The sequence below is a fragment of the Pogoniulus pusillus genome, chromosome 17 (assembly GCF_015220805.1).
Source record: "Pogoniulus pusillus isolate bPogPus1 chromosome 17, bPogPus1.pri, whole genome shotgun sequence".
Lineage (NCBI taxonomy): Eukaryota > Metazoa > Chordata > Aves > Piciformes > Lybiidae > Pogoniulus > Pogoniulus pusillus.
In genome coordinates, this window is record NC_087280.1 from 12708751 (window position 1) to 12721781 (window position 13031).

The 13031-nt window shown below is 37.2% G+C and overlaps 1 protein-coding gene across 2 annotated transcripts in view; it reads left to right on the top strand.

The window, feature by feature from the left end:
* TRPM7 (transient receptor potential cation channel subfamily M member 7) overlaps positions 1-13031 on the top strand; it is a 57198-nt gene that overhangs the window by 29113 nt on the left and 15054 nt on the right. For both annotated transcript variants that reach the window (XM_064157697.1, XM_064157698.1), the window contains exons 9-23: positions 660-783; positions 1596-1668; positions 1955-2055; positions 2950-3084; positions 3883-3936; positions 4487-4627; positions 5224-5358; positions 5947-6227; positions 7144-7372; positions 8574-8729; positions 8874-9017; positions 9744-9872; positions 10699-10983; positions 12054-12228; positions 12715-12847. In XM_064157697.1, the coding sequence (XP_064013767.1) occupies positions 660-783; positions 1596-1668; positions 1955-2055; positions 2950-3084; positions 3883-3936; positions 4487-4627; positions 5224-5358; positions 5947-6227; positions 7144-7372; positions 8574-8729; positions 8874-9017; positions 9744-9872; positions 10699-10983; positions 12054-12228; positions 12715-12847 (2295 nt within the window). The remainder of the gene's footprint in view (positions 1-659; positions 784-1595; positions 1669-1954; positions 2056-2949; positions 3085-3882; positions 3937-4486; positions 4628-5223; positions 5359-5946; positions 6228-7143; positions 7373-8573; positions 8730-8873; positions 9018-9743; positions 9873-10698; positions 10984-12053; positions 12229-12714; positions 12848-13031) is intronic.

A 13031-nucleotide genomic window follows, 5' to 3' on the forward strand; every position in this document is an offset into this window, starting at 1 on the left:
TTGAGGTCCATTGTGCTGCTGTGTCCCCTCCCAGCTTCTTGTGAACCTCCAGTGTGCTTGCTGGTGGGGTGGTGTGAGAAGCAGAAAAGGCTTTGATGTTGTGTAGGCACCCCTCAGCAGTAGCTGAGCTGTTTTCAGCACATATCTCAACCATAGCCCCATGCCAGCTGCTAGGAAGAAAACCTTACCCCAGCCAAAATCAGGGCAGGAATTCAAAGTTTCTGAATTGTTTCTTTGGAAGCATCTTAAATTTGAACTTTCTACACAGTTCTGTTTAGTGTAATAGTGTTAGTTTAGTGTAACAGACAGAAATGTGACACAGCAGTAAACCAAACAGCTTTATCCATAGTGAGATCAGAAGCAGGTCTTATTCAGAGTACTGGGTACTTAATACTTTGCATCAAAATAATTTAGTTGAAAGTATCTTGGAACTGGGTGTGGGAAGTAAAGGGAGAAAAGCCTGAGGTAGTTCTATGAAGCAGTAATAGAAAATTGTCAATGAAGCAACCTATACTTGTTTTTAAACGTTACCCAAGAATTTTGTCACTGAAACAGTAATAAGCTTATAGATAGCCTAACTTTGAATAGATGTGTTAAATGTGGTGGTGTTCCTACTGTTCAAGTGTGACAATGTGGTTTTCTGTTTGTTTCAATATCAGGAATGTTCCTGAGGGTGCTGAGCCCGAAATAATTTCAACCATCAAAAAGACATTTAACTTTGGTCAAAGTGAAGCAGTTCATTTGTTTCAGACACTGCTGGAATGCATGAAAAAAAAAGAACTTGTAAGTAGATACTGTGGTAAACATTTATGCACAGTATGTTTGTGGGTATAATATTAAATTATATTTCAGTGTTGTGTGTGATCAAGAGACGTTGAAAACTCTCTTCTTTGGGAGGCATATTGGATCTTCCAGTTATAGTCAAACATGATTTTCATGTATACTTTGTCTCATGGCCAAAAGACACTTCATTCTTGTGATTATTTCTGGTCATCTTGCTTACACACTTGTTTACAGCATGTATGTATTTAGTATTTGGGTTGCTGTCATTTCTTTCTTTACTTTGCTTTTTGAAAGCAGTGAGACTTGTTTTATTTGCCTTATTTTGGGTGATCTTTTGACTACCACAGAATGGTAGGCATTGGAAAGACCTCTGGAGACCATCTCTAGTTCAGTCCCTTTGCCAAAGCAGGTTTGCCTAGATCAGGTTGCCCAGTCACATCCAGGTGGGTTTTCAGAGTCAAGTGGATTGATTTCATGGTCTGGAATGAGCTGGAGATATCAGCAGAATACTGTGTGGTGTTTATAGACACTACAGAATTGTAGTCCTAGTGGGAAAAGACCTTGAGACTGACAGGAGCGTAAAGAATTTCTGTTCTGCTTTTTGTTATGAAAGATTCTCTTGTGTGACACCTACATTAGGGAAAAAAAACAATAGCACAATAAAGTTTAAATTGAGCATAGTCCAAAGTTGCATTGAAGATATGGCAATTTTTAAAATGTGTTAAAGTTCCTGACATAAAAGATTGGAAATAATCACCTTTGCCTGATAATAACTTTAAAATATGTTATCCTCACTTTACCTGTTTGGACAGATTACAGTTTTCCATGTTGGGTCAGATGAACATCAGGACGTTGACGTTGCTATACTTACAGCATTGCTAAAAGGTGAGACTTTCCAGTTGAAGAGCATTTGGACTCCTCAGCTGTTGTTGTCCAGTGTTTATGTGATAGATCATTTATAAAACTCTATAATCTGCAAGAACCTTCATGTATTAAGCAATTAATTACTATGTATTCTCATTGTGTAATACAATCATGTGTCACAAATGATGATGATGAAGTGTAACTGTAATGTTGGGTGGATGGCTTGATTTGGATTTTGTAGGAAGCAAGAATGTTTGTTATTTCAATGAATTTAACTTCTTTGCTGCTTCTGTTTTTGCTTCTTAAGGCACGAATGCATCTGCATTTGACCAGCTTGTTCTTACCCTTGCGTGGGATAGAGTCGACATAGCCAAAAATCATGTTTTTGTTTATGGGCAACAATGGCTGGTATGTAATGATCTGGATTAAGCATAACACTGTTTTCTAAAGGAGAGAAACTCAACTTACTGTGAAGAAAGAATCTTTTGACTTTTCTAGAGAGACTGTAGAATACTGACAAAATTATTCTGAGGACAGTAATTTTTGCATAATGCATAGTCCTACAGTTGTTTTGCTATTGTATAGTGGAAAATGGTCCAAAAAATTCAGTAATTGCTCTGAATAATGAGGGGAAAGAGGACACTGCAAAAAATGGAAGCTGAATTCATGCTAATCAGGTGCTCCTTCTTTACAGTTGCATGGTCATAGGATGCTCTAAAGAAACTCTAGTAAAATACACTGTTGACAGCAGTGTGGTGCCTTTTGAGGGGAAGGACAAAGTGTCTGTTTCTTACAGTCTGCAGATGAGTTGGAAGACTACATTGTAGATCTTGCCTGTTTCCCAGATCATTGTAAAAATAAAACATAACCTTACATAACTGTGCAGTTAAAAGTACCTGCTGTAAGACTTGCTGGTAGCAGTGATGGTTCCGAGCATTTGTCCTTGAAGCAAATTGTGCTTTAATTATTTCATGCCTTTGGTGTTTGATCTGGTACCAGTCTAGGACAATAGCTAAACTGTGTTAAAGTAAATGCCTGCTTAGCCCCATGTCAGTATGAGATACCTATGGAAGAGTATAAGACTTGCTGATTAATTCTTCAGAATATTCCTCCATCCTGTAATTGTGTGAGGTTCAGGGGATTTTCTGCCCCAAGGTGGACATGCTTCTATCTGTAAGCTTAGAAGGTTTCCTCAGCCCTGTAAATGAATGAAGCTGATATGTAATCCAAGTGCACTTAGTCTTGTGCTACCGTATTGTACCACTTCTCTTCAGATGCTGTCTTGTTAATTATTTGTTTTAGGTGGGCTCTCTGGAACAGGCTATGTTGGATGCTCTTGTGATGGATAGAGTTGCATTTGTGAAACTTCTGATTGAAAATGGAGTAAGCATGCATAAATTTCTTACAATTCCCAGGCTGGAAGAACTTTATAACACAGTAAGTGAATGATTGATTTTTTTAAGCTACTTCTAGAACAGCTTTTTTTTCTCAGTGTATTGCATACTGGGTCATGTGCACTAGTCTGAAGGCTGTGGACGATGATGGGGAAGGCCCCCTCACAAGCAGCTACAGCTGCTGTGTGACTGTATTGTGGTGCCACAGCTGCTTTGTGGCTCTGCAGAAAAGTATACCAGAAACAGTTTGTCAGTAGCATGTTCATCTGTATCTGAAGTTTGGGATAGATAAAGGGAAAATTGTACCCCTGTTGTGGAATGTAACAAATGTGTAAATGACAGTGGAGTCATTCAGAGAAGAGGAAAAACCTGGATGATGAAACTTATGCACAAAATATGAAGTCCATAGACAGTATTGTTAGGGCTTCATAAGGTGAAGAAAACTCCACTTTGGTAAAAAGAGGGAATGTTCAGACTAAAAACTTAGGAAGGAAGGAAGCTTTTGCTATGAATCCTTCAATACTATAAAGGTGAATATCAGTCTGTGTGAGTTTCTGTAAATGAAAATATTTATTCAAACTTGTGTCTATAAATACTGTATTTTAGTGATACTAAAAAAAAAATGTAGCTCTGCTCTTTCCATTAGTGTTTGGGTTATTTTTAGTACTTTTGAAGTATTTGCATTGATTGCATTGGCACAGTTGATTTAAAAACTAGGAATTTAAAAGAATAATTAATTTGGAGCCAACATGCACAAGTATTCAGCTTTTGCTGTGTTCTTTCCGTGTTGTCAGCAAACTCTAAATCTCTCATTTCAATTTTTCCTCCCTCTTTCATAAAGAAACAAGGCCCAACTAACCCAACACTCTTTCATCTTATCCGAGATGTCAAACAGGTATGATGTAAACAGAAAAATCTGTTCAACAAGCAATGTTAATTCTTTTTTTTTTTACTGATTTTTTTTTTTGTTGTTCAACTGTCAATTTAATCTTGAGTTTTACTAGTTAGTTTTTGTTGCAAATAAGAAGTTACCTTAGCAGACATTTTGTTGTTTCTAGTACTTATTGTTGCATGCTAAGTGCCCTGCTTTCAGAAAGATGTTCAATTTGAAAAGTGTTGGCTGTTCCATCTTACTTGGCATTGTTTTCCTTGATGGGGGATTCAAAGCTGATACATCCAGCTAGGAGTAATTTTGGCTTTTAAAAGAACAGGCAAAAATACTCGCACTACCACCCCCTCTGAAACAGAATAAACATCCACCCTGATAAGGGAGATCATACAGAAAATAAGTTACAGCTTTGTCTTTTTTGAAACTGGTATTAAGCCTTGTGGAAGTTGGATTTAATTTGGTTTTTATTTAAAGCTGTGATGGAACATGTAGAAACACTCAAAGCAGGTTTCAGATTATAACTTGGAAAGCTAAAAAACAGTTTTTGTGTTCTTAGGGAAATCTTCCTCCAGGATATAAAATCAATCTGATTGATGTGGGACTGGTTATTGAATATCTGATGGGAGGAACCTATAGATGCACCTATACAAGAAAGCGCTTTAGAGCTATATACAACAGTCTGAGCGGGAACAATCGGGTATGTAGCATTGGGTAACAGGATGTACTGATCCCTCTGTTCTTAATTATAAACTGCATATTTTGGACACAAAACTGGACCCATACTGTGTTGTTCTTCTTGTCAGAGAACAGGTTCTCTAAAGCAATAGCCAGGCCTCGGAGGGCAGCTGCTAGCTCTTTTGAAACTGAGGACAAACAATATGTTTTGTTCCCTTTGTTCTTACTCCAGCACATCTAAATAACTTCCATGGTACTCCAACTTTTCCTGCTTACAGAGAAGTAGGCATTAAATGTGCTGATTGAGATGCAGGTATCTTAGCTCCTTGTAAAATAGTTAAGTGTAGCTTTCTGGTTTGTTACTACTTAAAAACAAACAAACTGAAAAACCAACCAACCAAACCACCAAACCAAAAAACTCTCATCAAAACAAAAAACTTAGTAAATGTCTGTCAGAAAAGTCTTGCTGCTGTTATCTCAATTCATCAGTGTTTCAGTGACAAAGTGACTGCTTAATTGCTCAACTGATTATCTAGCTATAAACAGGTGACTTTATAATGCCTAGTAGATCAGAGTGAAGAAATCAAACCAAGTGCCTTCCTGTTATTGTTGTTGCAGCGATCGGGGCGGAATCCTTCAAACACTACTCCTCAGATGTGTAAAAGCCATGAGTCTTTTGGTAGCAGGGCAGACAAGAAGGAAAAGATGCGCCATAATCACTTCATCAAGACAGCGCAGCCGTACAAACCAAAGGTACAGGTGTCTGAGGGGAACAGTGTGGGGGTTATTTTAAATAGTTAAGAGTGGAGAACCTGCTTAAAGTCCAAGTGCTACTGCAGTGTGACTAGTAGTAGCTTTACCGACTTAGTCAAGCTAGAATTTTGGCCTTGCTTTTGTACTTGTTTGTAAGTTGTCTAGCATGCTCACAGGATTCTGTGCAGCATGTTTATCTTTCTGTATAGTAGTCTCTTGGACAAGCTCTGGTACGTTCTAGCAATGATAGGGGGCTCACATGGCTTTGCAGATGGAACAAGATTTGGCCATGTGTTACTGTAATTGGTATCTATGAGTTTCCTCATTGATATGTAGGTATATTAGCTACTGCATTCTCTTTGATCTATAAGTCAAAGTAATTCAGTCTTCCAGTTAATAAAATCAGTTGGACTCAACAGAAGTTTTTGAACAGAAGTTCCATCTGCTTTTCAAGTCTTCAGAAATTATTCTTTTTTTCTTTCAAAGATGATATATAACTTGATTTTGGAGCCCTCAGCATTTTATTTCAAGTTCTGTGATAACCTAGTTTAGAAACTTAAAATGTAACTTCATGATTTTGTTTTAAAGATTGACACTGGTGCAGAAGAGGGAAAAAAGAAAAGAACCAAAGATGAAATAGTAGACATAGATGATCCTGAAACAAGACGTTTTGCTTATCCTCTCAATGAGCTGTTGCTTTGGGCCGTGTTAATGAAGAGGCAGAAGATGGCCCTTTTCTTCTGGCAGCATGGGGAGGAGTCCATGGCAAAAGCCTTAGTTGCTTGCAAAGTGTATCGTTCAATGGCATATGAAGCAAAACAAAGTGACCTTGTTGATGATACTTCAGAGGAACTGAAACAGTACTCCAAGTAAGTTACATTTTCATTGTTACAGATTTTTTCATGAAATTTACAGTAGAAGTAGTGGGCTTTATATGAACAAAAGACAAACTGTTCCATTAGTTCACTCAAAGGCAATTCACAGAATCAGCTGAGCCTGGAAGGGACCACAGGGATCCAACCCTCCTGCCATGGTCAGGGACACCCTACCCCCAGGTCAGGCTGCTCAGAGCCTCATCCAGCCTGGCCCTAAACACCTCCAGGGATGGGGCCTCAACCACCTCCCTGGGCAACCCATTCCAGGGTCTCATCACTCTCATGGTGAAGAATTTCCTCCTCACGTCCAGTCTGAATCTACCCACCTCCAGCTTTGCTCCATTCTCCCTAGTCCTGTCACTACCTTGATATCATAAAAAGTCCCTCCCCAGCTTTTTTTTTAGGCCCCCTTCAGATACTGAAAGGCTACAATAAGGTCACCTCGAAGCCTCCTCTTCTCCAGACTGAACAGCCCCAACTCTTTCAGTCTGTCCTCACAGGAGAGGTGCTCCAGCACCTTGAATCCCTAAATTTCTTTCTGCAAAATGAATTAAGTGGCATTCTAACAGAAGTTTTATAATAGATACTGTTCTCTCTTGAGACCTGTTACAAGTAGTGATTTATAGTTAAATTAAAATGACACTTAGCATGCCATTTACTTGCTTTCATGTAATTTCCTTGCATGTTTTAACTGCTGTTTGCAACCTGCATATTTTTTTGATGGCAGTCACAGATTGACACATTGTAGTTACTAACTACTGCTGTACAGTGTATCTATGCAGAAATGAGTAGTAACAGTGCCTTTTAGTTTGTGCCACTGGGAGTTTAATTGTGCAAGAAAATTCAACCTAAATACAAGGTCTTTTCTGTAGACAGTAAATTTTGTTCTGTTGTGTTTTCTTCATTCTAGTGAGTTTGGTCAGCTTGCAGTTGAGCTGTTAGAACAGTCCTTCCGACAAGATGAAACTATGGCAATGAAATTACTGACCTATGAGCTTAAAAACTGGAGCAACTCAACTTGTCTGAAGCTAGCAGTGTCATCAAGGCTTCGTCCCTTTGTTGCACATACTTGTACACAGATGTTGTTATCAGATATGTGGATGGGAAGGCTGAACATGAGGAAGAATTCGTGGTACAAAGTAAGCATTGTTGCAGTTGGGTGGTGTACAAAGTGCAGTGTGTTAAAGTGGAAGGAAAGGACATGTCTTAAATGCTGTTAGTGTGAGGCTTTCCCAGCTGTACCTTATGTTGTCAGATCCTGTAAAACAGTCTCATGTACCATTAAAGGAATGTATTTATTATAAACTCTTCTTTTGACACTTTATTATCTTTTCAAATAAGGTACAGAAATATAGAAGGCCAAAACCAGGCAAGTAGCCTTTACTCAAAGGTTTAAAGAGATCATGTGAATACTAATCCACTACTAAAATCATAGTGGTAAAAAAAACTTAACAGAGAGAAAACTTGCTGTAAGAATGTAGTTTCATGCATTTTGGCTTTTACAGGTGTGGGTGATTCATGTAGAAAAAACTTGTACATAATATCCTATTTTGGAGGAGGAAACTGAGCAAAAGAAGGGCACAGAATGAAACAAACAGTGGGCTAATTTGGGATAGATTTTTCTGTGATGCCTTTTTGGATACAGATCAATAGAGCCAAAATGGGAGTTGCATATTTCTTTGAGGTGGTGTACCAAAACATAACTCTTGTTATGAATATAATGAAAAAAACCTCCAAAACAACTTTCCTACAAGATATCCACAGGCATCATTTAACTTGTGACCCACTAACATTCTTTTTCATAACTCATTAACAGTTTTCCTGCTTGCTTTGTAAGTCTAATGACAACAAATAGCTTTCAGTTATTCTCTTCATCCATACCTTGCTTCATTTTTCCACCACAAGTTGAAGAAAACCCCTAAAACAAGCAAAACATTCCCATCTCTCCCCAACAAAACACAACCTCCACTTGTATATGTTTTTTCAATATACCTTGACAGTGCACAGTTCCAGAGGTTCTGGAAATGGATTTAAGAACAGCATAAACAGAACACCTCTGAATCTTCAGGCTGAGAGTGTATCCTTTCTAGTGGCTTTGAATTTTGGAATTTGTTGTTGAATCTTTATTTTATTTTCTTCTCCCCTATGTCTTCAAGGCACACTCTTAGCCTCTTAAGTGTATATGAAAGAAATAACAACTAATAATTTTCTATTTTTTTCCCTTAGTAACAGACATATGAAATATGGATAATGTCTTTTCAGAGCATTTCTGTATATTGGCGGATTCTGATAGTTTACTGTACCTGTGAACTATTTATATCTACTGTTTGTCTTTTCCAGGTGATACTGAGTATTTTACTCCCTCCTGCTATACTGCTGTTGGAATACAAGACCAAGGCTGAAATGTCACATATTCCTCAATCTCAAGATGCACATCAAATGGCAATGGATGATAGTGAAAACAACTTCCAGAATGCAGTGGATGAAATACCTATGGTAATGTGGGGCAAGGAAAGAGATTAAAAACAATATTTTTAACTTAGAATACACAATTACTTCCTAAAATCAAAGCAAGAGTTAAAATGAGTGTCCAAAAGCATACATTTCTGCATGCGAAGTTTAACTGTCCTTTCATTGTAGGAGGTGTTTAAAGAAGTAAGGATCTTGGACAGTACTCTGGAAAAGCATGACATGGAGACCCCAGCAAAACCTAAAAGACTTCCAATTACACAGAAGTTTTATGCATTTTATCATGCACCAATTGTGAAGTTTTGGTTTAATACGGTGAGTTTTCTCCTGTATTATATGCATTTTGTTGTGTGATCTAATGTGGTTTTTGGGGGTCTTTCTCCAGAATGTAGCTCAGTGACTTGGATCAAAGTTTAAGCACTGTTTTTTAAAAACAAACCAAACACAAACAATTCTTACCTTGCTAAGCTGGAAATGAGATGTACTTGATTTTGGCAAACTACATATGGATGTATGTATTTGAGAAACACTTTTTGTTGGCGTTGTGGGTTGGTTGGATGTGTATTGGAGAAACAATTTTTGTTGGTGTTTTGGGTTGGTTGCGTTTTGTTTGGTTGTTTTTTTTGTGGTTTGGTTATTTGATTTGGGTTTTTTAAGAGATTTATTATTAGCATGCAAGTTTCTATTTTAACCTGAGCAGTTAATTTTGTTAGTTGCTAGCAGGGATTCTGTAGTCATTTATTCTAAAGTGTTCCTGCACAGCTTTGTTTAATTGCTGTAGAAGAAACTGGATTTTGTATCAAAGGAAAAATAGTTGTAATAACAAAGCTTTGCTGACAGTAAATAGCTCACTACAATTATTTTTCCTCTTCTAATAAAATGTGTCTATTCCCTTCATAAATGATAACTTGTCTGCTTTAGTGGGTAAATACAGCACTGCAATCCTACATGGAAGTTTTTATTGTTTACCACATCAAAAGGTTCTGTGTACTTCTATAAGGAAGTCATTACAAGTATAATTTTAATTGTTTGTATTTCTAGTTGGCTTACTTAGGATTCCTCATGCTCTACACATTTGTGGTTCTTGTAAAAATGGAAGAGTTGCCCTCTGTTCAAGAGTGGATTGTTATTGCTTATATTTTCACATCAGCAATTGAGAAAATCCGTGAGGTAAGCCTTTAACAATCTGTTGTTTTAGCTGGGTTTCAGTGGGATTTTGGGGGTGTTGGTTGGTTTGGGTTATTGTGTGGTGTTTGTTTTTCTTTTTCTCAGTTAAAGCAGTATGCTTTAAGCTGTTTATAAACAAAATTGTCTAAGAGACTTCAGTTATCAGAGTACAGGATGCAATGCCTTCATCTTAAACTTTGGTATAGGGCGCTAATTTCAGTGGCGGTGTTAGTTGGCCTGCTTGGTCTTCGCTTACTTCTCTTTCTAATGGGGAAGAGTTGGAGGTCTGTAGAAAGGAGATGGACTTTTTTTCTCCTAAGTGTCCAGGAGCTGACAATGACATCATCTTTATTTCTTTGTGTTGTTTTCGTTGTTATTATTTTTCCTTTCCTTTTTGTCCAAATGTCACCCTGCAAGAGTTGGGTGAGTTGGCTTGGGTTTTGTGGGTTGGGTTTTTTTAGTGTGTGTATATGTGGTTTGGTTGGTTTTGGTTTGTTTTCGTGTGTGGTTTCTTGGGTTTTTTTATTGTATCTGTAGCTCATTGTCATTTTTGTAACACTAAATGTCTTTAAAATACCCCAACGTTATCAAAAAAGGATTCACACCTCAAAGACCTTTATAAATTGTTTGAAGGAAACCTCTATCCTTGTCTGCGTATGGAAGGTGATGCAGTTAAATGCTGGCTTTGATTTCTCAGTGTGAACCAAATTGCCCGTTTTGAAGAGATACTTTGTTTTTGCAAGTGTGAAACCGTTAGTGATTCATGTATTTCAGTGTTAAGTCTGTGCACAATGGAAGTGAGCAGACCTGACTTGTGTTTTTATTGCAGATTTTTATGTCAGAAGCTGGGAAGATAAATCAGAAGATTAAAGTGTGGTTCAGTGACTATTTCAATATCAGTGACACAGTTGCCATCGTCACTTTCTTCATTGGCTTTGCATTAAGATTTGGAGCAAAGGGGAATTTTGGTGAAAACACTTACAGAGAAAATTATGTCTTTGTTGCTGGAAGAATAACCTATTGTCTCAATATAATTTTTTGGTATGTGAGATTACTGGATTTCCTAGCTGTAAATCAACAAGCTGGCCCTTATGTTATGATGATTGGGAAAATGGTAAGTGCTGTCCTGTTAGTGGGTTCTTTTTTTCCCCACTTGAAATATGTTTTTTCTTACTGCTTCCATTTGCAACTTAACCTCCAAGTTTTATTTAGGAAAAAGTTGCCTATCCTGGTGTGATACATCAGCAGCTTGCAGAAATAGTTAGCTGCAATGCAATTTGATGTGTTTCAAAACAAGTTTGAAGGATTCTTCTATTAGAGTGTTTTCTCTGTCACAGATCTGTAAAAAGCTGTCAAATCGTCCTTCTGTGGTCTGATTTCTTCTTAGATGTTGAGAAACTTGAATGAATAAGATGATAACATTTTCTTGATTTATCTAGTGTTGCTTCCCTTTTGAATCTGAGATTTATTTATAGTCTTTATTTTTTGGCCTTTTGCACTCTCTAGTGTAAGACCTGTGTGCCCTAAAGCATCTCTGCATTTTGTGCTATGCAAAAGTGGTAATAGGTTGTGGTTCTGTTTTTGTTTTTTCTCACAGAAAAATATTCAGATTTAAAACCAAATAACTATACTGCCGGTGAGCTATTGTAAATAATGAAAAGGGTATGAAGGCTTGAGAACTCTATATGTGAAGGTGGAAAGGGTGTTCATTTTCTGCCCCCATAAAATGGTCATATAAAATTGATCCCTTTGGAAACTAAGGCATCAAATTGCTCATTTATCACTGTCATTTCTTCTGAGAGGCATAGGGTTGGTTCTGTGTGGCATCTCTTGGAAAACTGCCTCTGCATTTTGTGCAGTTATTGAGTATATTTAGGAATATTTCTCTTTGTGAGATGCTACTTATCCACATAATATATATTTGAGTTACAGAAGAAATAGTCTGGTTTCCTTTTGGTCCAGGATACTGAATACCTTGTAAGAAAAGACAGGAAAACCCCAACATTTTTCTTATAAGGTTTATTTAAGGAAGTTTTCTGACTGAAAGCTAAGTTTCTTAAACTCTCTTCCATATGTAATATATAGCATTCATCAAACTTCCTGTCACTGCAGAAGAGTTGAAAGTTGTGAAGTCATAATCTTGACCTTGTGGATTAATTCGACTTTTTTTGTTGTTGTTAATAGGTGGCAAACATGTTTTACATTGTGGTGATCATGGCGCTGGTACTGCTTAGTTTTGGTGTTCCCAGGAAGGCAATATTGTATCCTGATGAAGCACCCTCTTGGACTCTTGCTAGAGATATTGTGTTTCATCCATACTGGATGATTTTTGGTGAAGTGTATGCCTATGAAATTGATGGTAAGATACTGCAATTTTGAAGCTAGTGAGGAAAAAATTTTATTTTCTCAAGGTCTTATGAAATTCTAATTTGAATAAATTAAATGCCTAATATTGTTGGCATTTGATTCCATTAATTGGATTGTCTGTTCTCTGTGGGCTGCAGTTGGAGAACTTCTTGACTTGAGTTTTCCATTATCTTGTACAAAGCTGGAAAGGGTTAGAATAAAGACTCTTCCTAATCACAATCTCTCAGAAGACATGATTTTGGAATTCTCCCACACTGCTGTCATGACACAGCTTTTAAAAACCCAGTAGTATGATTATACCATGGTATTAAAGAGAAACTCTGCTAGATTTTTCTGCTATTCCTGAGTGCATGGAGACATTTTGAACTGCAGAACCTGTTAGTTGGTTGTTACTATCCTTATTAAGTGATCTTTTCTAGTTTTTCTAAACAGTTGCACATTTTTTTCCTCTGTATCTTTTTTTTTTTCCCCCACATAGTTTGTGCAAACAATTCTGATGAAAAAGTTGCTCATCTCTGTGGCCCAGGAACATGGCTGACCCCATTCCTTCAAGCTGTCTACCTCTTTGTACAGTACATAATTATGGTTAATCTCCTTATTGCATTTTTCAAGTAAGTATTTGGAAACTGTTAATTTTTGCCAATCCTTTGATAATATTGGATTCCACTGCAATAAGATGGCAGAATAAGAACTGATGGCAGTTGAGAGCAGTGTCATTTGTTGGAAGCATTTTCAGATTCCAAAAGTGATATTTGTCTTCTCCTTACTGCAAAGAAGTAGAAAATGTGTGATGTG